At 35.0% G+C, this 26,019-nt stretch overlaps 1 protein-coding gene across 2 annotated transcripts in view; it reads left to right on the top strand.

Annotated features, from left to right (window-relative positions):
* PLPP1 (phospholipid phosphatase 1) overlaps window positions 1-26,019 on the top strand; it is a 115,291-nt gene that overhangs the window by 78,598 nt on the left and 10,674 nt on the right. For both annotated transcript variants that reach the window (XM_051990781.1, XM_051990774.1), the window contains exon 4: window positions 23,997-24,054. In XM_051990781.1, the coding sequence (XP_051846741.1) occupies window positions 23,997-24,054 (58 nt within the window). The remainder of the gene's footprint in view (window positions 1-23,996; window positions 24,055-26,019) is intronic.

Below are 26,019 nucleotides of genomic sequence, written 5' to 3'. Positions count from 1 at the left end.
TTCATGTGAATTTTTTTTATAGTATTTTAAAGCAAGCATTTGATAGTTTGATTGATATCACCCTAAATAAGTAAATTAGTTTAGGTGGTTTTATCTTTTTTTTTTTTTTTTAAATGTTGATTCTATCTAACCATGATATTCAGATCTTATTTGTGTAAAGAATGTTTTCTAATTTTATTCATGGTACATGTATGTGTGCGTACACACACATATGGACATACACCTATACCAATAGACTCGCAAATATTTTGTTTACTGTATTTATTTAAATGGAATTTACCCTTTTCTTTCTACTGGATTTTGTTGGCAACATATAAAAATACTGATGATTTATGTGGGTTCGTTTTGCCTTCCAACTCTGTTAAAAGTTTTGTTTCAACAAGTTTTTCCAAAAATTTTTATTGTACCTTTTGATATAATTTTCCCATAGGTTATTGAATTCTGAATTAGATTGGAATTAGAAACTAGAATTAGAAAACTGGAATGAAAGACAAAGTCTAAATTCAGATAAGCCCTTATAGCTTCTGGTTGAATGGGTGGGAATTGTTAATAAATATCACTATTTGTAAATTAATCAGCAAACATTTGTTAAATATTTACTAGGTTCTGGAGATAAAAAGAAAGTAAAAATCGACTTCTACCTTCAAGGAGGCATATTCTAATGGGGGAAACATCATGCAAACAACGTTGTACTAACAAGATTCATATAAGACAAAATGCAATGATCTCAGGGGAAAAGCAATAGTATTACTGGGAGAACAAGCAAGGTTTCTTACACAAAGAGAACTCTTAGCAGAGACTTGAAAGAAATGGCACAGAGATGAAGTGGGAGTTAGTATCTCTGCAGGTGGTGGCAAGGTCAAAGGTATGACCATGGCTGTGTGTCATTGAGATTGTGTGGAAACTGAGCCAGGCTCTGAACTCATTGAAAAGCAGAGAAGCTGTCTCTGAGGTCAAACAAGGACAGCTACTAGGATTTGGGTTGGGAGATAAATATAGATGATTGAACTTCAAAGTCAGAATGCTAATGGTGGGAGAATTTGGCAGTGGGGAGTAAGAATAATAATTTTTTTTATTTTTTAAAATTAAAGCTTTTTATTTACAAAGCATATACATGGGTAATTTTTCCAACACTGATTTTTGCAAAATCTTTTGTTCCAAATTTTCTCCTCTTCCTCCACCCCTTCCCCTAGCTGGCAAGTAGTCTAATACAAGTTAAATATTTTGAAATACAGGTTAAATCCAATATGTGTATACATATGTATACATATTTATTTATCTTGCTGCACAAGAAAAATCAGATCAGAAGAAAGAAAAAAAAAAACTGAGAAAGAAAACAAAATGCATGCAAATAACAGAGAGTGAGAATGCTATGTTGTGTTCCACACTTTGTTTCCATAGTTCTCTCTCTGGGTATAGCTGATTCTCTTCATTACTGAACAATTGGAAGTGGTTTGAATCATCTCATTGTTGAAGAGAGTCACGTCCATCAGAATTGATCATCGTATAGTCTTGTTGTTGCAGTATATAATGATCTCCTGATTCTGCTCATTTCACTTAGCATCAGTTCATGTAAGTCTCTCCAGGACTTTCTGAAATCATCCTTCTGGTCGTTTCTTACAGAACAATAATATTCCCTAACGTTCATATACCATAATTTATTCAGCCATTCTCCAATTGATGGGCATCCATTCAGTTTCCAGTTTCTTGTCACAACTAAAAGGGCTGCCACAAATATTTTTCACATACAGGTCCCTTTCCCTCCTTTAAGATCTCTTTGGGAAATAAGCCCAGTAGAAACACTGCTGGGTCAAAGGGAATGCACAGTTTGATAACTTTTTGAGCATAGTTCCAAACTGCTCTCCAGAATGGTTGGATCCATTCACAGTTCCACCAACAATGTATCGGTGTCTGAGATTTTCCCATATCCCCTCTAACATTCATCATTATCTTTTCCTGCCATTTTAGCCAATCTGAGAGTGTGTAGTGGTACCTCAGAGTTATCTTAATTTGAATTTCTTTGATTAATAGTGATTTGGAGCATCTTTTCATGTGGCTACAAATAGTTTCACTTTATCTGAAAATTGTCTGTTTGTATCCTTTGACCATTTATCAGTTGGAGAATGGCTTGAACTATTATAAATTTGAGTCAGTTCTCTATATAATTTAGAAATTAGGCCTTTATCAGATCCTTTGGATGTAAAAATGTTTTCCCAGTTTTTTGCTTCCCTTAAGAAGAATTCTTAGATCCCACCAGAACCTGGTGAACTGTTGGCTGTGGAGTGATAGGGTTGGCCCTAAATGATGGGATTGGCCCTGAATGATGGGGTTGAATTCCTAATAGATGAGGTAGCAATTCCTAGTTCAGATAGAAAGCACAAGGCGCATGTGAGGAATTCATATTGGCATTCTCTTTGCAAAAAATAACTTCATTTATAAGAAAGATGGACAAAATGAAGAGGTAAAATAGACACCAGGAGTGGTAAATATGAAATAGATTCAGGAGAACATTTAGTTGGCAAGGAAAGGAGTTTTAACAATTAACAAGGGAAAAGACAAATTTCCATGGAACTCAGAGTTAAATAGAAGAAAGGGAACTCCATGAGGTTTGAGCATGCTATTAACTGACAGGCCCAATCCACAGAGGATTAAGAGAGCTAGTTTGTTGTAACAAGGAGAGAGACACCAGGAGTCATGGGGGAAAGAAGTGAAAAGGAAGACAGAGCCAGGCAGATTGCTATGGGATTTAGCAAAGATGGTGGAGGCCATGAGCAGGTTTATAGGGAAATTTCACCTCGGTGCCTTGCTATCACAAGTAGGCTTTCTGATTGGACATGGGCCTCCCAAGGCCTGGAGTGGGGCTAGGGTGGGATAAGGCCGAGCTAATTGCCCTCAGTGCCTTTCTCTGCTACCCTACCTAGCCACTCAGGGGCTAATCAGAAGGAAGAAGCAAGTGGTGCCATGAGGTGCCATGTCACGTCTAGTAGGGGTCTGGTTCTCTGAGAGGAGTGAGAAAAAAGAAATGGTTAAGATGAAATCAAATTCCTTTCCTATAGAGAACATGGGGAAGGAGTGGACAGGATATGGTGACAGTTTAGGGAAGGGCTTGTGGGTCGAGAGATATGAGAACAAGGGGATGAAGCAGATGGGAAGAGGTGACTGGGAAAAGGGCTTGTCCAGAAAAAGCTGGGGTTTCCCAATGGAAATGGGGGAGCGAGTCAGGGAGGGAGTTTGTTGGTCATTGAAAAGTGAGTTCAGGAAGATTGTCAATTGGCTAGGAAAAAAATCCATTGAAGGTGATTAGAGTTTTAGAGGCTACTTTTGATGTCCAGCCTTGTGGCAGACCTAAGAACTGATAGGGGCTTAGGGAGCATGAGGCTGATATTGAGGCTCTCAATATTGAAGGAGGGCAGGAGTTGAGGAAGAAGCCTAGCTGTAGCCCCAAGGTTAATGGGATACCATAGCTGGCATGTCATGGTTGCTGTGGCCTGGGATTTCTCTTTGTAACACTGGAACAGAAAGCCCTGAGACATGGAACGGGGTGGATCCCAGGGAGGACTGAGAATACTTAGCAAGGGGCAGGGGGCTGGCTGGCCCAGCTGAGAAGGCAGAGGCCCAGGCCCGCAGGCGCTGTAGGAGAGTATGGAGCACTGCTACTTTGGAAAATTGTAGGCAAGCTATAGGTGGAGGCTTGGACATTTATTTTGGGGTCATGGCTACAAGATTGTTGGCTTTAAAAATTAAAGGATTACATATCATGTAAACATCAAGTACAACATATAGATCCCCTGATGCATACCCGGTTCATTGCAGTTACATGATAAAGTTTATGATTATTATAGACTTCTTATGGTTCCAGGACTATTTTTCCACCAGGATTATTATTAATGGTGATCCTGTATTTTGGCAAATGGGAGCCCTGTTCTTTTGAACTAGAACTCTCCAGATGGCAGTTTGTTTTGGATGGAGTTTTTCCCTTAGAAGAGCTCTGTGTTTATTTCTTCATTCCAAAAAGTGTAAAATTGGCTTCATGATGGTATTTTTTGCTGACTTGCCAGATCCAGGTAGGAAGGAAACAGCAAGGCCAGATGCCTTTAAGAGAAAGTAACATTGATTTTAAGAAAATATAGAAACTGAATTTGGAAATGCTAAATTACTGACATCTCTCCAATTTTCCTTTCAGTCATAAGGGAAAAAGATTTTTTGACAAAAGACTTCATATAGTTGATTTTTACACTTGGAACATTTTAGAGACTTTGACAAATTCAATTCTGGTAATGGTAAAAACTTATTTCTATAGTTTTTGTATATATAACAAAAAGTTAGAAGTAAAAGATGGTCTAAATACAAGTGAAAATCATGAGCAAATTAGACATGGGAGTTGCCTTACCAAAATAGAACTTCAAAACATAATTCTATAAAGGTAAAGGCATGGTAAAAATAGATAAATGATGATTTCCTATTTGAATTCCAATAGGTGATCTCATGTAGCCAGAACTATAGGTATATTAAATTCATCAGATTAAGATTTTTGATAGCAGCATTTTTTTTTTATTTATTCAGCAGCATGTGCTAGACTGCTGGTTAATGCAATAAACACGGTATTTCTCCATGTCCATTACCTTTGGCAGCCCTTAGATGAAACAGACTATAGGAAAAACAAGAGCATTTGTAATGGAAACATAAAGCTACGGAAATCCATTTTCTCTCCTTTCCCCACCCAGTTGGAAAAATACAGCACAGACTAAACCTATTGAATCCAACTGTCTGGATGACTCAGTTCTATTACTTTCATCAGAACAGAGTCTTTGAAAGTCATACTTGAGGGAAGAGGTATGTCAAAAGGGAGTTAGGGAAAGGTGGTGGTTCCCCCCCACCCCCCCCATTCTTGGAAGAATGTCAGAGCCAGGGAGTTAAAATATATGAAAGAGCTGGTATTCCCAGTTCATTTGATTTTGTTCTCTGGAGCATATTTCATTGAAGTTGCAGAATAATGACTGAACTTAATTTTTAATTATTAAGAAATTTAATTTAATTACCAGTCCTTTTATTATTATTATTTAATACTTGTTTAGCTTCATACCAACAATATCATGTAGAGAGGACTCATTTCACAACAGATAAATAAATAAATCTTTAAAAATAAACTTAAATAAATTTTAAAAAATGACTTCATCATACCAGTATTATCATATTCATCCAATGCTTCTGTTAGTTCTTTAAATGATGTATTTACTGTTCCATTTTATAGTTGAAAGGAGAAAGTGAGCTTTAGACAAGCACCCAAATTATCTTATATCTGGTTTTTAAGAGAGTCTAAAATTAGAATGCACGTTTACAGTGATAGAATTGTTGTTAGAACCAAGATTTTCAGACTTGATAGTGTAGTTACCATGTTGCTTACTAGTCAGCTGTTTTCTAGTTTTGAAAAGTTGGTTAATCTTAGAAAATCCTTAGTGTTCTGGAGACACTAAGGAAAATGGTAAAAGTTGATGAGATCTGTGGTTTGAGAGGAGGTAAAAAAGGGCAGACAGAAGGCTCTATAAATCCCATCCATGATAAGGGTTCTTGTGAATTGTAAAAAAAACACCACCACCAAAAAACTCCCAGAACTTTGTTAATTATATCTCAGATGTATTGATTTCCTTTGTAATCTTATGTATTTTATTTTATATGTTTAAAACATTGGGTCTTCAATCTTCATTTCACTGCTATTTTCTGACATGTTTTCTACAATAATAGTCAATTACCAGTTAGAGCAGTATTTGCAAACACTCAAGCATGAACAAATCAAATGGATTTAATCTAAGGCTTCCTCAAAAAGGTGAGCTTCGGCAGTAATGATTGATGCTTAACAAATATTTGTTGAATGATTATATGCTTAGGCATTGAGGAATGCAAATAAATACAAAGAATTAAATAGTTTTAACTCGGCCTCCCACTCCCCCAAGCCCACCAAACTCCCGTCTTCAGAAGATCATATGAAATAAGTTTGTTTTGGTTTGTTTTGTATCTCAAAAGAAAACTTTTTTTTGAGACCTGGGAACCTTGCCCACAAAATCACCTTTGGTGTTCACTTCTGAGTCAGCTCTCATTTCGACTTATATTTGGCCTTGCCTCAGAAAGTGAAGTGGAAGCCCACAGAACATCAGGTGATGTCAGATTCAACCAAACATCAACTAAGGTTTCGAATCTGCTTTTTTAGTCTTCTTTGGTCATCCTCATATTTTGGTGACTGGAATGTCCATTAGTGACTTAGTTTGAGTGAAGTATGCTTCTTTTAGGTTCTTAGAGGTGAACTTCATTTTTATGTAAATGCTGCTTTCCATCTTGTATAGAAAATAAGAGCTTTGCTTTAGGATTGTTTTTGCTATTACAAGACTGAATAAGAGAATCACATGTGAGGAGGATAAATCTTATGGTATGAGTGTCACAAGTGTAAATGTTTAAAGAATATTATATAGGAGATGCATATATGGTAAGTATTGTTTCAGTCTTATAAAGCCTAAGAAATGGAGCATTAGTCCCTTTTTTTTCCTTATTTTGATAACATTTTTTTTTACTTCACTTGCCCTTACCTAGCTTGGAAACTAATGAAACATACATGTATAAAAAGGTTAATAATGGAAAAAATTTGGATCTCTATATCCCTAATCCTATTTATCACAACTACAAACCTTCTTGGTCTCCTCCCTTACTCATTCATCCCTACCACACAACTCTCAATAATTTTTTTATTTTTTAATTTGTTTTTTTAACAAATATTTTTAACTTGTTTTTGGTAATAATAAAGCCATTTAAATAAAACTTCACAAATCCCATTAGGGATGACTCAGAGGCTTTGAATACTCTTTTGCAAAGTCATTGATTGAATTCAGTCAGCCTCAAGAAGCATTTAACTGCTTATTATGTTCCAGCTATTACATTAAGTACCAGTGATACAAATATGAAAATGGGATAGGCCCTATAGGAAGGGAGTAGACTTGCAGTTTGGAAGCCTGTGTACAAGTAAATAAAAACAGATTAAATACAAATTGATTGTAGGTGTCACTTGGACTGATCTTTGAAAGTGAGTTCATCTACTCATAGCAATAGTCAGTGCAAAAGAATGAAGGCGAGAATGGAATTCACATATTCACCGAGAAAAGAGTCCAATTCGCGGAAGTATGAAGTTTGTGAGAGGAAGCAAATGTGTCACTAGTCTGGCATCATGACTTGCCTCTTGTAATCACCATCCTTTGGTTGTCCTCTTGTCTATCTTCAATCTCTCTTGAATATGGCCCTTTCTTTCCAGACTCTGGCACCAGCCTTGTGCAGGCCCTCATCATCTCATCTAGTTAGTCTACAAGTCTCTGAATACTCCAGTCTGTCCTCCACTCAGCTGCCAGAGGCATTTTCCTAAATTACAGATCTCAACATGTCACCTCCCTACTGAGTATATTCCAGTGATCCCTGTTACCTTCAGGAACAAATAGCTGCTTTGTCTGGCCATGAAAGCCCTTTCTTACCTTTCCAGTCTTATACCTTACTCTGTGATCCACTGTACCTAGAATACACTGCCTCGGAGATTCATTTCAAATCTCACCGTCTGCAAGAGGCTTTTTACAGCATCTCTTCTTTCCTCCCACTGCTTTTCCCTCTGACATTACCTTCCATTTACAGTGTTTTTATATCTTCAAAATAATTTGTATGTTGTATATTTTTACTTAAAAGCATTTTTTTTGTTGTTCAGTTGTTTCAGTCTTGTTCATCTCTTTGGGATTTTCTTGGCAAAAATACTGGAGTGGTTTGCCATTTTTCTCTCGGGTTCATTTTACAGATGAGGAAACTGAGGCAAATGGAGTTGAGTACCTTGCTCAGGGTCCCACAGCCAAGGCCAGATTTGATTGTTTTATATCAGTCTTCATGATAACAGGCCCCAACACTTTATCCATTGCACCATCTATGTGCAGTAAAGATAATAGGAAACCATTGAAATTTCTTCAACATAATCATTACCTGAACTTTAGGGAAATTGCTGCAAAGAGGAAGGATTATAGAGGGAAGAAACTAGATTCAGAATTCCCAGTCCAGCTCTTGTAGTGGTCCAATTGGAACATGATGAAGGCTTGAACAAAGATGATTATGAGTGGAGAGAAGGGGATGGATTCAAGAGATCTTAAGGAAATGCAGTTGACAAGATTTGACATTTGGGATCATACACTTAGAATATAGAAGTCAGCCAGGTTAAAAGGCTTCCTTGATGACTGTAAGAAGGATAGTCTCATCAAGAAAAACAGAAAAATTGGGGTAAAGGACTGGATTTGAGAAACTTCTTGAAGATCCAGAGGGAGATCCAGTATTTGGATATTTAGAGATGTGGTGTTAGAACATGGCAGAGGGATGAGAGTTGGAATTAGAAGTTTGGGTGAATTATATACAAAAGACAGTTGATCACTTGAGAAAATGAGAGAAAAGAGGATAGAACCCAGAATATGATCAGAGTTAAGCCTTCTACATAAAAGGGAGAGATTTTAGGAAGGTAACAGAGAAAAGATGGATCTGACTGGGTTCTGTGACAGGAATAACTAAACTATAGTCAACAGAAAATTCCTTGAAGAGAGTATAATCAACAATGTAGAGAGGTTAAGAAAAATGGGAACTGATTATTGAATCATTTGATTACTGAGCTTGAGGTCTGTGGGATTTTGTCACTATTACATGCATTATTGACATAATGTAAAATTGCACATAGCAGACAACAAAAGACTAAAAGTGCTTAGATTTGTGAATCCTTAGAGCACAATTTTTGCTGGTTTTTAATCCCTTTATATAACTGACTGAGAAGTGTAGAGCTATAGTTCTTGATGCCAGTTTGCTTGAATGCCTGAGAACCTTAACCTATAACAAAATCCTCCTTAGCTCATATAACCTTACACTTGAAGGGTTTTTGTGAGGCCAGAAAGAAAAATAAAAACCAAACCTTATTTTAGAACAACTATTTTATGCAGAGATAACTCAAGTTGCTGGATTTTAGAAGGTTCTGCATTTATAATTTCCCAGTGCAGAAATTTTTTGGTAAGTTTTTGTGGGGAGAAGGGAAATTAAGCATTGGCTAGAAATTTGTTGAAGATTTATAGTTTAAAATTTGTGTGCATATTTACAGAATGAGTTAGCTCTTTCCATGAGTCTCGTTTCTAAATGTGCAGTGTTGGCACATAACTGCGGCTTTGTGTTGCTGTTTCATTGTGATGGTATATTACTGGATATGTAATTTTCCCTTTTTCTTTTGGATTTTAAATTAACAATGCAAAGTTCAAAAAATTTCTACATTTTGTCAAAGACTTCACTGTTAAGTCCTTATTTATATAAACTTATATTTCTTATCCTTCCAAATAGAATGTATGCTCTCAGTTTTATTTTTTTCCAGCTCTACCTCTTTAGCCTAGCTCAATCTGCACTAATTAGCTTCTTTATAAATGTCTGCTGATTGGATAATTGATAGCCCATAGAATTGAAACTGTAGCTCAGCATTTAGTAGAAATTTGAATAGTTCTAAAAGTCTCATTCTTTCATGCTAATATTTGGGAGTTTATAGATAGTATACAATGATAGAGTGCTTTTTTATTTATATATATATATATATATATATATACACCCCCCCCCCCCCAATAATTTGACATAATTTATACAACACTCAGGTCAGACATACTGACTGAGATGAAGAGATTTACCTACTACATGGTATAACTAGCAGGGCTGACTTAGAAGTTTTACATTTACATCATTTAATAGCATTCTGTCTTATCAGAAGGGGCCTCCAAGGTCATGTAGTCCAACCTTTATTTGAAATCTGAATCTGTAATGTCTCTGATTATGTGGTCATCTAGGGTCTGCTAGAGGATCTCCTGTCATAAGGAATTAATTACCTAATGAAACAACACATTACACTTTTGGAAAACTCTCATTATTAGGATAGTCAGCTTCCAATTGCTTTTGCCAATGAATTGGAACACTGGAGAACAGTTAATTCAAAACATCAGTACTGAAATTCCGTCATATTGAGATTCTGATTCTCTTAGCTGAATTATAGGACCACAGGCCATGCTTGCCATAGTTAGTTCTCTGTGCAATTAGGCAATAACTGCTGAGTTATTGACCTTCCTGGATGCTAAAGAATAACTTGGATTGTTTATGAGTAGTTGAAGAACCATGGTTTTTGTCTTTGTTTTTATGTTCTTTTTTTGAAAATGAGTATAAGCTGATGGTTCTTGACCAGCTTTGGGCATTCACAAGGTTGGGTAGATAAGATTTTATTTTTGAAAAATTATCTTCTTTCAATTATAATAACACTGATACTTAAAATTAAAAGACATCTTACAGGCCTTCTGGTTTATTCTGTTCTCTTACAGATGAGTGTAAATTGGGCACATAGGTAATATGGAAAAGCCCAGATATGAAGCCTTCTAAATTAAAATCCAGAACTATTAATCATAGTTGTAAAAAATGATGTGTGAAACCATGAGGGAGCCTTTTCTGGGTGTGGGAAAACATATGACCCACTATCCCTTTTTAATGTTTCTTCAAGAAACAAACATACGTATGCTGGCTAGTTTTTAATAGTCCTGTTTGTGTATTGTTGTATTAAACTTTAGGCACATCATGGGTTAAAAAGACTTGTTCATAAATTTGTATAGCTTGTAATGAGTTATTCTTTGGATAAGTTAGTCGAGTGCTTTATTATTTGATTTTTTTTTATTGACACACAAGTAAGTTTTGTTGTTGTTGTTGTTGTTGTGTTTTGTTTTGTTTTGTTTTGTTTTGTTTTGTTTTTGCTAGATTACTGACTTGAATTTGCCCCAGCCTTCTGGCTCTTAAAATAGAAAGATCTAAGGTTATATATGTATGCTGTTTAACTTCATCACTTATTTATTGCTGACTGTCAGCTGCTATAAAACATTTTAAAAAATTGAATATTTTCTTCATTGTTTTGTCTTTTTTTCTGTGATTAAAATTTTCTCACTTGTATTTAATTTGTAATTCCCAAGTTGTTGAGTGTGTAGCCTTTTTATTTGTCATAATGAAATAAATCCTTGGTTGGGGGAGGGTAATTTTTTTTTAAATATAAAAAATGATGATTGCATTAATGTAGGTTATCTTTTGTGTCAGTACGTGGCGTCTTCTTATGACTATAAAAGATGTGATGCTCATCTCCTGTGTAAACTTGGACAAAAACCTGGATAAGCTATTTTTCCTGATCTGTTAGTTTCGTAATCTGTAAATTGCGGCATTGGGCTACACTGTTTCTGAGATTCCTTTTTAGATCAATACAGTTATACCTGTGATTCTAGAATTTGATGGCTTCTTATCTTAGTTGGTGGGCTTTCATGGCCCCTAAAGGTGAAAAGTGTCAGAAAAATGTGTTTGAAAAAACATCATATCTTCATTTTCACTAACCTCTTATTGAAATTTAGCATTTACTTAGATTATACATTTTTAAAACATTCTGAGGAGTCTGTTGACCTTTCCCAGAATTACAAAGGAGTCTGTGTCAAGCAGGTTTTCCTATGTGGTAGGACTTGGTCCATAGAAACCAGGACCACATAAAACATATGTTGATACACTTTTAAAACAAAATGAGGTGACATTGACCCATAACTTTGGTATGTTTAAAATCTTCTCTACTGGAAGATCAATAACATTTAAGGATTTTACTGAATGTATATTAAGACATCAAGAAGCATGTGTTAAGCCTATTATGTGCCAAGTACTGAGAACATGAAGGGAAAAAGTGAAACTAATCCCTGCTCTTGAGTAATTTACTACTTTCATGGAAGAGACAACATATATTCACATAAAAACATATATCAAATATAGAGTGATGTTGGAGTGATGTAGGAAAAGTCAACCATGGAGAAAGTGGCACTTTAGCTGAGACTTGAAAAAAAAAAAGGGATTTTGAGTGCGGTGGTTAGAAGCTGGGTACATTTCCAAACACTGGAAAGAGTGAGTGCAAAGGCCTGGAGGTGGGAAATAGAGTACTCTGAATGCGCAGTCAAAAGACCTGTTTGGAAGGACTTTGCATGGAGCAGAGATGGAAAAGTTCATTGAGTTCTCTTTGTGAGAGCTCTGAATGCCAAGGAGAGGAGTTTATATTTGGTAATAAACAGAAATTTGTGCTTTAGAAAAGTCCATTTGGCAGCCATGAAGAATGCAGAGGGCCATAGACTTGTCACAGAGATAATAATTAAGGAGCTATTTTAATAGTCTAGTTCAAGGTTCAGCATAAAATGATTTTCCACTCTACACCTATTTTTGTACAGCTGTAATAAAACTTTATTTTAAAAATGTAAAAATCATTCATAGCTTGAAGCTGCACACTTTGTTTAGTTGAAAGATATTAAATTAAAGTTGAGGCTGGGAAATGGTTAGACAAGAATCATGTTGTGAAGATAGAAGTGGTCAGATTTGATGTGTGAGTGGCTATGTGAGTGAAAGAGAATGAGTTAAGAATGATAATGTAAATACATTAACTTTGAAATAGGGAATTTTGTTGAGGAGTTTTGGTTTGTTTTGAATTCTGATTTGAAATTTTGCAATAGATAGAATAGATAGTTGGTATTGTGGGCTTAGAAGTTAGGAGAGTGACTGCAGATGGATGAACCTGGGAGTCATCTCATGCCATGGTAGTTAAACCTCCACAGTGTAATAAGTACTTAGTATCCAGGTGAGAGGGGCACCCAAAGAGGAGAAGGTCTCTAGGAACATAAGGCGGTTAACAGGGTTCATGTGAGATGGAAGCTTTCTAAGCCTTCATGTAAAAGATAACTTATTGTGATGTTTTCATAACTCATTTGTGCAACATTTTAAAATTTCTAAATTTGTTTCTTAAAATAGTGCAAGTATTTATTACTTAGGCTGATTTTTACAGATAATGAAACGGAGTGAGCAGATAAGTAACTTGCCTGTGATCATATTGCTGAAAAGTATTTGAATCTATTCAAGTCCAGGTAACACTGTCTCTCCTAATAAAGGTTCTCCTATATGATATATTCTATAACATTTTCAAATTTTTACATATATGTAAAACATAAGGTAACAGGAAGAGCATATAGTTTGCAGCTATATGTTTGGAGACTTCTAAAAGCTTGTTTTAACATAATCAACTTATCAATTTTCTCTTTCTTTCTCTCTCTCTCTCTCTCTCTCTCTCTCTCTCTCTCTCTCTATCTCTCTATATATAAAACACATCTGCATAGCTGTGCATATACTTTGTATTCAGTTAGCACATTGTCCTCATCAGAGCCTTAGTTTTTGTTTGATCTGCCAGTTTTTAATGTAGAGAATGTCTTATCAGTAGATAATTTTTGAGATTAAGGAGATTTGTTGCAGATGGTGATGATGATGATGATGACCTTTTCAAGTCTTTGCCTCTCTCCAGACCTTATTGTTTGGATTAGATGAGACTGAATGTTGAATGCCGCCATAATTTATTGGGTTTTGACCCTACAGTTTGTAACTTAGTATTCCATGAACAAAACCAATCTTTTGTGATTGAAATTTATTGACATTTATAAGGGTGTGGTAAAGGAAGGGGAAGAATGGAAAAATACCATTGTTAATGATTTTGAGTATGTATTGTGAGCTGGGATATTATGAACAATGTTGGGGGAATGGTTTGGGGATTTCAGTTTCCTATTCCCATTCAGTAATGTAGAAGATCTTTTTCATTTGCACAATAGTATTGTGTGGACTGAATCCCAAAGCACATTTATATTTTTCAAAGATTAAGGTTATTTATATTTTTAGCACAATACAAATGTTTAAAATGATCAAAAATAACTTTCAAAGCAAGTTCTAAAAAGATGTTAGATTAAAACAGTGATAGTGACTACAGTTGCCTTATTATTTTACAAAAGTTCTATGATAGAAAAATTCTGAATCCTAAACACAGAAATGAAAGGCAGGAGAGACAGAAAGAGAGAGACTTGGCATGCTTTAGTAGGGGCCAGAGCAGAATAGCCAAAGGAGGAGGGAGACTGGTCTTTTTAGAGCTCCTGACCAGGCAGCAGGTGGAGATATCTTCCTCTCATCCCTGACCTGGAAGGGACAAACATGGACACAGACATAGACACAGGCACACACACACACACACACATATACACTGTTCTGTCTCCTGCCTTCCATGCTGTCTTCTGGAGACATAAAGAAGTCTGTCCAAGCCTTTCCTCGTTATTACTCCCTTGTTTTTTTTTTTTTTTTTTTTTTTTTAATTATTGCTTTTTATTTACAAGATATATGCATGGGTAATTTTTCACCAATGATCCTTGCAAAATCTTCTGTTCCAACATTTCCCCTCTTTTCCCTATCCCCTCCCCTAGGTGGCAGATAGATCCATACATGTTAAATATGTTAAAGACTATGTTAAATACAATATATGTATACATGTCCAAACAGTTATTATTTTGCTGCACAAGAAAAATCGGACTTAGAAATAAGGTAAAATTAATCTGAGAAGGAAAACAAAAATGCAGCCAGACAAAAACAGAGGGAGTGGAAATGCTATGTTGTGGTTCACACTCATTTCCCAGAGTGCTTTCTCTGGGTGTAGCTGGTTCTCTTCATTGTGGAGAGAACTGATTTGGATCCTCTCATTGTTGAAGAGGGCCACATCCATCAGATTTGATCATCATATAGTATTGTTGTTGAAGTATATAATGATCTCCTAGTCCTGCTCATTTCACTCAGCATCAGTTCGTGTAAGTCTCTCCAGGCGTTTCTGCATTCATCCTGCTGGTCATTTCTTACCAAACAATAATATTCCATAATATTCATATTACACAATTTATTCAGCCATTTTCCAATTGATTGATGGGCATCCATTCTATTTCCAGTTTCTGGCCACTACAAACAGGGCTGCCACAAACATTTTTGTACGTACAAGTTCCTTTCCCTTCTTTAGTATCTCTTTGGGGTATAAGTCCAGTAGAAACACTGCTGGATCGAAGGATATGCACAGTTTGGTAACTTTTGGGGCATAATTCCAGATTGCTCTCCAGAATGGTTGCATTCGTTCACAACTCCACCAACAATGTATCAGTGTCCCAGTTTTCCCACATCCTCTCCAATATTATCATTATCTTTTCCTGTCATCTTAGCCAATCTGACAGTGTAGTGGTATCTCAGAGTTGTCTTAATTTGTATTTCTCTGATTAATAATGACTTGGAGCATCTTTTCATATGGCTAGAAATAGTTTCAATTTCTTCATCTGAAAATTGTTCATATCCTTTGACCATTTATCAATTGGAGAATGGCTTGATTTCTTATAAATTAGAGTCAGTTTTCTATATATTTTGGAAATGAGGCCTTTATCAGAACTTTTGACTGTTAAAATGTTTTTCCAGTTTATTGCTTCCCTTATAATCTTGTCTTGTTTGTACAAAAGCTTTTAAATTTGATATAATAAAAATTATTACTCCCTTCTGGCAGGCCTGTCCAAATACTCAGCATTCTCTCTCCAATTATTATCTATATATTTTGATCAGATTCATGTCTAGAAGGCAAAGCCCTCAGGACTTCCACTTCTTAGTATTTTTTCTCTTTCAAGTCTTCAGATTAGGTGCCATCTTAGCTCTCAGATTACCTTATTTTTACTTGTGTCTCCATTTTCCCTTTCCTGAGCCCTGCCTTCTCAACAGCAGAAAGTAAGCTAGGCCAGGGATTGTTCTGCTTGTGCCTTTGTATCCCATGTGTGGGCAATGCCTTGTACGTAGTAGCTGATTTTTGAGTTGTTGACTTGTAGGATCCTTCCCCATTTAGTCAAGAAGCACAGATTGGGTTAACATTTTCTCCTGTTTGTACCCTTAGTGGTCTTTCTTCCTCATGTAATATAGTGCTGTATTTTGCTACTGAGGTAATGTTTTGGAAACTATCTCATTTACAAGACAGGCAATTTCAGGATTTTGGTTTATGAAAGACTGAAATGAGATACTTTAAAAATTAGGAGTGAATCTTCACTTAGGTAATGGAAAACAAGACATTGGCAGTGTGTATGTGAGGACTCTTGACATTTGTGTGCATTTGTTTTTAAGTCATCTCTTTCAAGAGATGATTTCAACATTTAAATTGTTTATTCCTCAAATCAGAGGGTATGTTTATGTTGTTTAAATGACCCACATAACCATTGTGCCACCAGTCTCACAACCTTTGATCATAACCTGATACAGAAATGGAGACTTTTTCTTTCCCCCTCAGTGTATTGTTAAAATGCTTTCAGAGCTCTCTGGGAAGATGAGATATTGATTATACACATTCTGGTACTTACTATATCTGATGTCTCCCCACTTCAACTTAAGCTTTTTAAAAAAATATTATTCTTTTCAGTTAACAAGTATTCATTGTTTTCTCTCTCCTCTTCCTGCCCATACTCCCTCTTACCTGGAAAAAAGAAGGGGGGAAAAAAAGCAACCTTTTTGAAGCACATGTGCATAATCAAGCATGGCTATGGCCATGTTCAAAAATGGTCTTCTATTTTTCTTCTATTCTATTTTGTATCCTGAATCAATTACCTCCTTTTGGAGGTAAGTAAAAAAGCTTCATCATTGCTTGTCTGGAATTGTGGTTGGTCAGTACATTGTTCCAAATTCTTAAGTCTTTCATTATTTTTACATTATTATTGTTAATATGTTGTTCTTTCCTAGTTATGCTCACTTCAGTCTGAAACAATTCATATAAGTCTTCTTGGGTTTCCCTGAAACTGCTCCACTTTTTATGGTATAGTAGTTTTCATTTTTAATGGCACAGTGAGCTAGATAGCTCATAGATAAAGTGGCAGACCTGGATTCTGGAACACTCATCTTTGTGAGTTCAACTCTGGCCTCAGATACTTCCTGGAAAATCACTCTAGTATCTTTGCCAGGAAAATCCCAAATGGAATTTCGAAGAGTTGGACCCAATGAAATGACTGAACAGTCTAAGCCATTCTCCCTTTATGTTGGGTATATATTAAAAGTAGGAGTGACATTGGGCATCTTTCCTTTATTTGATCTTATTGGAAAGACCTGTAATTCATGTTTAACATATATTGGATCACTTGCTGACTGGGGGAGGGGGTTAGAGGAAGGAAGGGAAAACATTTAGAACCAAGGTTTTGTAGGGGTGAATGTCTAAAATTATACATGTATATAGTTTGAAAGTAAAAAAGCTTTAATGAATAACAACAACAAAAAAAAAACAGACCTGTAGTTGTACCAGCTTTTTGCTTTGGATAGTTCCCACTTAACTATGTTATAGAAATATCCATTTATTCAATGTTTACTAGTGTTTTTAAACAGAAAATTTCCTGTATCTAATGCTATAGTAATTATTTTTATTAATGTGTGTGTATATATATACATATATATATATATGTATATATATATGTATATATATACACACACATATATATAGTGCTCCTTGCTATTAATATTTTTATAGTTTTCCTAATGTTGAACCAACCCTGCATTCCAGGCCATAAATTCAAGATAGTAATAGTGTTTATTTTAAATATACTGCTATAGACACCTTACTAATACATTTTGAGTTGTTGCCTTTAATAAGATATTCTTAGTCTTTGCACGATTAAGGTTAGTTAGTAGTAGGAACTGAGAGTGGACCAATCTCACCAGCTTCCCCTTTATCTCCTATTTCACTTCTGTGTTGGTTTTTATGGATTTATTTCTTCTTCTGACTTTGTCTGCTGACATAATACTGGTAATCTCTATCACCAGTTATGAATCTTGAGGTCAATTAAATTGATCTCAAATTTTTCTCTTTTCTTTCAAAAACTTGATAATTAAAATTGGTAGTTTTACCCTCTTTTTCCTCTTCTCTCCTTCCCTACCATGATTATGCATTTAGGGGAAACTGTAGATTGAGTGACCAGTGTTACAAATAAAGTGAGAGACAGAAGAAAAAAATTAATGAATTGTTCTTTTTAACAGTAATAGCAGTGATATTGGGGCATCTAGGTGGCGTAGTAAATGGAGCACCGGCCCTGAAGTCAGGAGGACCATAGTTCAAATCTGGCCTCAGACACTTAACACTTCCTACCTGTGTTACTTAACCCTGGGCAAGTCACTTAACCCCACTTGCCTTGGGGTGAGGGGAAAGTAGTGATATCCTTCAGTATGAATAAAACAAATAATTTGGTTATGTGTGCTACAATACTTTCACATAGCCTGGAAAACCCCCTACTTTGACAATGGTGGTTTTTTTTTTTTTTAATTCAAAATATATGCATAGATAGGTTTCATTATTCACCCTTGCAAAATCTTGTGTTCCAAATTCCTTTCTCCTTCCTCCTCTTCCCTAGACAGCAATTCTTCTGTATATATTTCCATTATTTATTATGCTGCACAAGAAAAATCATCAAAAAGGAAAGAAAATGAGAAGAAAAAAAGGTGAACAATAGCAACAAAGGGAAAAGAGCTATATTAAGATCCACATTCAATTCCCACAGTCAATAAAGATTAGACTGGGTGTAGATGACTCTCTTCATCACAAGACCATTGGAACTGGTTTGAATCATCTCAGTGATGAAGAGAATTACTTCCATCAGAATTGATCATCATATAATCTTGTTATTGCCATATATAATGATCTCCTGGTTTTGCTCATTTCACTCAGCATCAGTTCATATAAGTCTCTCCAGGCCTTTCTGAAATCATCCTGTTGGTCGTTTCTTGCAGAAAATAATATTCCATAACATTCATATACCACAACTTACTCAGCCGTTCTCCAACTGATGGGTATCCACTCAGTTTCCAGTTTCTTATTTGACAATGTTCTTAATCCTTCTTTTGCATGATTTACTCCCCCACCTTCTTGCATCCTTGCTTTTCTCAGAAAAGATGATTTTGCTTTTAAGACTTAGATCTTTTTGTTATGCAAAAGAAAATTTCATTTCCATTTGGTATTCCTGTGTAATGACCTTCTTTAAAATCACAGCCTAGGTAGCTTGTTGTAAGGCAAAACATTACCTTGGCAGTATTTTTTTTTCTCCATCAGGAGGTGCTCCTCCATGCCATCTCAGTTCTTTGAACCTATAAAATATCAACTCTTTTTATATCATCTCACTTCTACTATTTCTTGTTTCTCTAAGTCTACAGAATGATTTTATTAATGTAAAAAAGTATATTTGTGTCATTTGAATATTTAAATTTTAAAATGGTTCAATAAGAGTTTAAAATACCCGAACTCTCCTCTCATTTTTAAAATGCTTATCATGGATCTTTTGTGTCTTTTTATTCATTTATTCCAATCCCAAAAGTTTCCCATCCTTGGGGTTTCCATAATCTGTACTTACCTATAGCCTAGCATCAGAGTTCTTTGGATTGATCCCAGTAGTTAATAGAATGATTTGCTCAAGAAAATATTAATAAATTGAAGAGACAATAAACTGTTACTTTAGATGCTTAAACTAGAATTTATTTAATGTAAATTCCTTTCAGTGATGGTCTATCATAATGTTAATGTAAGAGTCATAAATGAAATGAAATTAAATAAAAATGCTATATTGACAGTTGTTTGCTCTAAGCTTAATTCTCTTTAGAATATAATAGAACCTAGTGAATAGATCCCAGGGTTTTGGTGAGTATAGTGATATAGGAGGCACATTGGACTGGAATGTCAGGAAAGCTAAGAACAAGGTTCAGCTCAAATAATGAGGGGAACTCAGAAAACCATTATGGACTAAAATTTCTGCATCTGTAAAGATGAGGAACTGTTTCTAAAGTCCTTTATTTTTAGCTTAATATTTCTAAAATTCTATTTTTAAAAATAAAATTGGATTTTATTCCTTTGATTTGGATTGTATCTCCTTATATACTTTATATGAGAAAATCTTGCATCATTTTGATTTAGAGTAGTTTATATTTCTGGAAAAGCTGCTGTGAATGTGAAGGTGTCATGTAATTTTTTAAAAAATGTAATTGATTTTTAAATCAATCATTAAACTACATCTCAGGCAAGCTGAAAGTGATAGAACCATTGAGTTCTTTAATTGTAACCTGCCAGAAGAATGTTATTTTGTCATCAAATGTTTTATATTTTTTATTTATTTTATATTTAGTATTTTTTTACTTTTAGACTTTTTGATGTATGGATCTCCTTATGCACTAAGTACAAAGATATCACTGCTTGATGATGTTACCTTGGAATTTAATATGTTAGGCCCTGAAGTTAGACATGATTTGCAAGTTAGAATTATTTTTATTTTTTAAAATACTCTTTATAGATACCTTTTATCTTTTATTAAGAACTTGACAAACACCAATGAACATGAACATATCTGCATAAAAGAACAATGCAAGAGTACTGTGTATAAAACCATCATCTTCAACTGTATATTTCAAATTTAATGTAGTCCTTCCCTGCTTCTCTTTCTTTGTCTCTTTTTTTTTTCTCTGTGTGTCTCTGTCTCTCTCTCTCTGTTTCTGTCTCTCTCTTTAAAAATCATTTATATAAAACAAGTTAATACAGTGACTGTGTCTGAAAATGTATATTATTCTGTAATTTGAATCCATCATCTTTCTGCCAAGGGATAGGAAGCACATCATTATCAGCATTCTGGAATCTCCTCATTGCCCTGTTCAGATTTTTTATAGCTATTTGTCTTTACAGTGTATTAGTTGTTACATAACTCATTCTTTTCTGTTCATGTCACTCTGCATCAGGTTTAAATAGTTTAAATAGGTCCCTTTTTTTTGTGTTGCTTAAGATTCAACCATTCCTTAATTGTTGGACATCCTCTCTTTCCCTCCGGATACAGATTCTGATAATAATTTTAAAAAAAGAGTGAATATGATCATGTATAAACCCAGTAGTTTTATTGTTTTAACTGAAATATCCTAATGAAGTATTTTAAGATTGAAACCAAACTAGTTCAAACTGTTTACATGAAGAAAGATTGTGGCTACACGATGTTTTTCACAGGGATATTTTCATTGCATTTTTTTTCAAAACAAGAGTCACTTGAAAAATCTAGCTGTGGTCATAATTTTGTGAAACTAGGGAAGACCAGTATCTTCTGCCATATTCTTCAATACATTCTAAATGTATACTTGACCTAAATATTCAATATAGTACCCTTGAAATATGTATTACTACTTAAAAATGGTTGTAGGCAGTTATGAAAGATATAGGTAATTTTGACTGTAATAATATTAATAATAGCAGCTAGCATTTCTATAGTATGTACTGTATGCCAGGCAGTTTGCATTTTACAAATTTACCTTATTTGATGCAACTATTGTGATAGATAAGTGTGATTATTACATCCTCATTTTACAGATGAGGAAATAGAGACAGATTTTAAATGACTTGCCCAAATTCATATAACTAGTAGCATCTGAGGTGAGATTGGAACTCAGGTTTTCTTGTCTAGGCCCAGTTATTTATTGTATACCCTGGACCATCTAACCACTCTTAATGCCGTCTACCTTAAGAAGGGAAGTGAAGAAATAGGAAAAACATCTTTGTGTCACATTTCTTAAATGAGTGTTTGGTGTTCAAAATGTCTCTACACCAAAACCAAAGTCATTCTCTGAGAAATTTGTGATTATTAGGATGTGAATGAGCAGTTCTAAAAAGAAATGCTTATTTGTTAAATTAAAATTAAACTATTATTCTAAAAATAAAACCATCACAAGCCTTGTAAGAATGACCTCAATCATTAAGAAAAAATGCAAATGAAAAACAACCTTGAGGTTGCATTTTAACACCCGGCAAAATGCCAAAGATGATAAAAGATGGGAACAGTCAGTGTTGGATGGGTTATGAAACGTTATCCTATATGAAAAACTTAAGAACTAGGAACAGGGCAAATGGGGAGATTCCAGAATGCTGATAATGAAGTATATTTCCTACCCCTTGGCAGAAAGGTGATGGATTCAAAGTACACAATAACATATAGAATGCACACTTGCACCTTGATCATTGGTGGAACCGTGAAGCAATACAACCATTTTGAAATACAGTAAACTAAAATGTTTTCTTTTTTGATGTAGAGATTGAACTACTTGTCTGATACCCCAAGGGAGGGTATTAATAAGAAGACAGTCTCTGCTTATACCAGAATATTTTTATAGAACTTTGGTACCAAAAAAATGGCAATAGCATGGGAAGATGTATAGTCATTGACAGAGCAAAATAAGAGTCAAGGAAATGGTTTACATGTGATTCCAGCAAAGCACAAAGAGTAACCCCAGAACTGTTGACAATGATTACTTGAGAACAGGCTAAATTGGCTTTATTAGTAACTTAAAGTCTGCTTGTCAGTCTCACTTTTGATGTTTCTTACACAATCCACAAGAGATTATATAGCAATACAGTTACTCTTTTGACTTCATTAAATTTCTGTGGTCCTTGGTGAGATTGTGATTTTTAAATTCTTGCCTCTTTGCATTTGGTGGAGTATATTGTCTGTTGGTTTTCCAAATCTCATAAGTTTTGTTTTCTGATCCAGGTAGCTTGCACCCTGTGTTGTTTGAAACAAAACTACTTTTGCTTGTCTAACTACTGTTGCTTGGCCAAGAAATCAGTTTTGAGGCAGAAGGTTTCACAGCAGATTTACTGAGGTAGTGTTCTACTTGTATTAAGAAATTTTCAACCTAGAATTGGAGGAAACAACAGAAATGTCACATTTGTGTGAAAAGATTAATTATTTAGTATCTTCCATCAGAAAATTATTTCTTTCTTTACTCAATGTGAACAGGTCCTTCTTCTTGCCAAAGTTATAACCTCTCTATGTGCACAAGTGAACACATTCCTTTGCATTTTTTCCAGCAGATTGTCATGTCATTTCTGTTCTCTCACTAAGTTTCACTCTCTTGATCTACTGGCTGGTTCCCAATTGTCTATAAACATGCCTATGTCTCACTCTCCTTAAAAAACCCATATTTGGGGGGGAGCATAGGAAAAAATGAAAGTTATCAATTTTGGCAGATGATATAATGGTTTTTTGTTTAGAGAATCAGTGAAATAAACAAATGAACTCCAGCAAAGTTGGAGGAGATAAAATAAACCTGCATAAATCATCCACATTTCTGTATATTACCATCAGAATCTAGTGGGATATGATAGAGTAGTAATTCTATTTAAAATAACAATAGAAAATATAAAATACTTGAAAATCTATGTGCCAAGACCCCCCCCCCCCACAAAGCAGTGATCTGTTTGCTTGTCTGTCTCTTTCTATATATTAATATAGAATATAAACAATCATAAAAATAATAATTATAAAGAGTCTGAGTCAATATAGTAAAAATCATATACATCTTAAAATTAATTTACTAATTCATTTCCATTCTATAGTACCAGAGTATTACTTTAAAGAACCAGAAAACAAAATAACAAAAATCATTAAACAAAAAATCTAATATTGAAGGATTTAATCTTAAATAGCGTAAAGGAAAGAATACTTAAGAATGAGATTTAGAAATTCACTTGAAAGGAAATGGGGGCACAAGAATTGGCTATTATGAGAACCTCTGTTGCTGTCCATTTCCCAGAATTTTTGTCAATTTTGGCATGAGTCTCAAGGAATTGCTCTTATATTGAGGAGCAAGTAGAGACTTACTAAGTTTTTCATTAACTGTCTTATAAAATTGCCTTAGCATGCAAATACCTTTGAAAAATGACTGTAATGTCACCTAAGAAACAATTTTTCTTTATAGAATTTAGGGTTCTTGAGTAGCAGAGGCTTAACATGGTTCAGTTTAGGTGCATTTTGTAGGAATCATTTGTTGTTTTGAGTATTTTGTTCTCATTATATAATTTTATGTGTGTTGGAAATTTAAATTGTTTTCTATGAGATACCTCGGAGTATAGGGTATTATGAGTCTTGGGGGTAAATAAAAAAATTTATATTTGTTTCTGGTTGTGAAAATTTTAGTGATTATTTTAGTGATTATTTGAGTGAATTAATGCAAAAGAAAGGAAGTTAATGTCATTCTTTTTCATTTCTTTTTTCTTATAGATTATCATTTTATTCTGGGCATTCTTCATTTTCTATGTACTGCATGCTGTTCCTCGCAGTAAGTATTTCCTATTTCTTACTCATATATATTGTACAGTTAGAAGTTAATACATTCAGTATGTGTATTTCTCCGTGCTGTTTGACATGCAGAAGAAATTATCTAAGCAATTTCCAAGAGAGTTCTCTTTGGAGTCCATTGGATTTAGTTGCCATCATATAGAATTGAAATCATGGAAGAGATTTGGAGCGTGAGATATTAAGAGCCAAAATATACCTTAATTTAGGAAGTTAAGAACAAAGGGCAAACTAGCCATTTGTTATAGACATTCTGTCTGTGCTTTGGCCAAGGGAATGATCAGTTTGAGGATAGGCTCTTAATGGTGGCTTTTAGGGAAGACATGTAGGTAATGGGAAAGTGGGAAAGTCTACCTTTTTGTGATTCAGGGATTGTGATACAGTTTGCAGGAGCCCAAACAGAGCTGGAGATTTCTCCCAGCAGGTTGCAGTAAGAACCATTGGATTTGCTTTTCTCTAGGAATTTTATTTCCCCAAAACAGTTTTCCCAGCATTAGAAGTTCCTTAGAATATGATGAGGAAGACAGTAGCTTCTGTACATTAGAAGAAAATTATTTTCAACTGCTTTCTTTCATCAACATAAAGCACGGGGCTCAGGGGATTTGTCTTGCTTGATAATATAATGCCGTGTTTCTCATTAGAAAGGAAACTGAGACCAGTTTTGTTCCTCTCAGTCGGTAGATCTTCCCCTCTGGAGTGTCTGGTGTCTAAGGCTTTTAAAATAAAGGCAGCTGCTGGTTGCTTCACTTTGAGCAGGTTTTGGGCTGTCTTCCACTTTCTGACATATTTCCTAGGCTATTTTCCATTAATCTAAAACAGTTTCAACTCCTCATCTTTCCCTGAATCTCCTGGCATTAAATAAGATCAAAACCCTGAGTCTGATTGATTGAATCAGGGTTGTAGTCTGTGCATTGCTCCATTTTCGGTCGTGTCTACATTTTATGCCAGTGTTTCCGTAACTCCAAAATGAAGGTGTCAGAGGACTATTGAAACTTCCAGGGGAAAAAAGTGAAACCTATGCAAACCACTGAAATCTGGGCAAACCATTTTCTGTGGAAAGAGTGCATTCCTGGCAACTATTTTGTTCATAAAATTAAGCTGCATTGAAGGGTTGGCTTGCTCTTTGTGGAAGCTGTTTGGATAACCATGTACCTTAGAACTGTGTAGCTCTTGAGGAGACTCAAATGTCTGAATCCAAAATCACAGCTTATTAAATGCTTTAATTCTTGGTTAACAACTTTTTACGGATTTGCCAGCCTTTGTTATGTATGTTCTCTAAATGAAATGCTGGGATTCCACCTTATTGTTAGCCTTTGGAAAGCAGGTCTTTGGTGGTTTTCACATAATGGATTTAAAACAAAAGGAAACCTGTATGTAAATAAAAAACCTGGGTTTCTCATTTTTGACATTGAAGATATTGAAGCCAAGAGAGATAGTGACTTGCCCAGGATCACACAGCTAATACATGAAGAGCTATGATTTTAAAGTTTTTTTTTTTTTTTTCAGTTAACAAGCAATCATTTTTTCTTACCTCTCACTTCCTATTTCCCAGTAGGGAAAAGAAAAAAGGAATAAAAACAAAACCTCATAACAGAAATGCATTTTATTCAGTTGTTTGACAGTCTCGTTTAATTCTTTGTGATCCTATTTGGGATTTTCTTGGCAAATATACTGGAGTGGTTTGCCATTTCCTTCTCTGGCTCATTTTACAGATGAGGAGACTGAGGTAGAAAGGATTTAGTGACTTGTCCAGGGTCACACAGCTAGGAAGTGTCTGAGGTCAGACACTTTGAACTCAGGAAGAGTCTTCCTGATTCCAGGATTAGCACTGTGCTACCTGTCCTAAAAATGCATAATCAATTAAATTACATTCCTTCATGGGTTATCTCCAAAAATAGATGGTTTATTCTGCATCTTGTCAATACCGCATTATCAAGTCACCTATTTT

The sequence above is a fragment of the Antechinus flavipes genome, chromosome 1 (genome assembly GCF_016432865.1).
Source record: "Antechinus flavipes isolate AdamAnt ecotype Samford, QLD, Australia chromosome 1, AdamAnt_v2, whole genome shotgun sequence".
In the NCBI taxonomy this organism is placed as follows: domain Eukaryota; kingdom Metazoa; phylum Chordata; class Mammalia; order Dasyuromorphia; family Dasyuridae; genus Antechinus; species Antechinus flavipes.
Note: the sequence above shows the minus strand (reverse complement) of the source record. Positions and strands in the feature narration are given on the sequence as shown.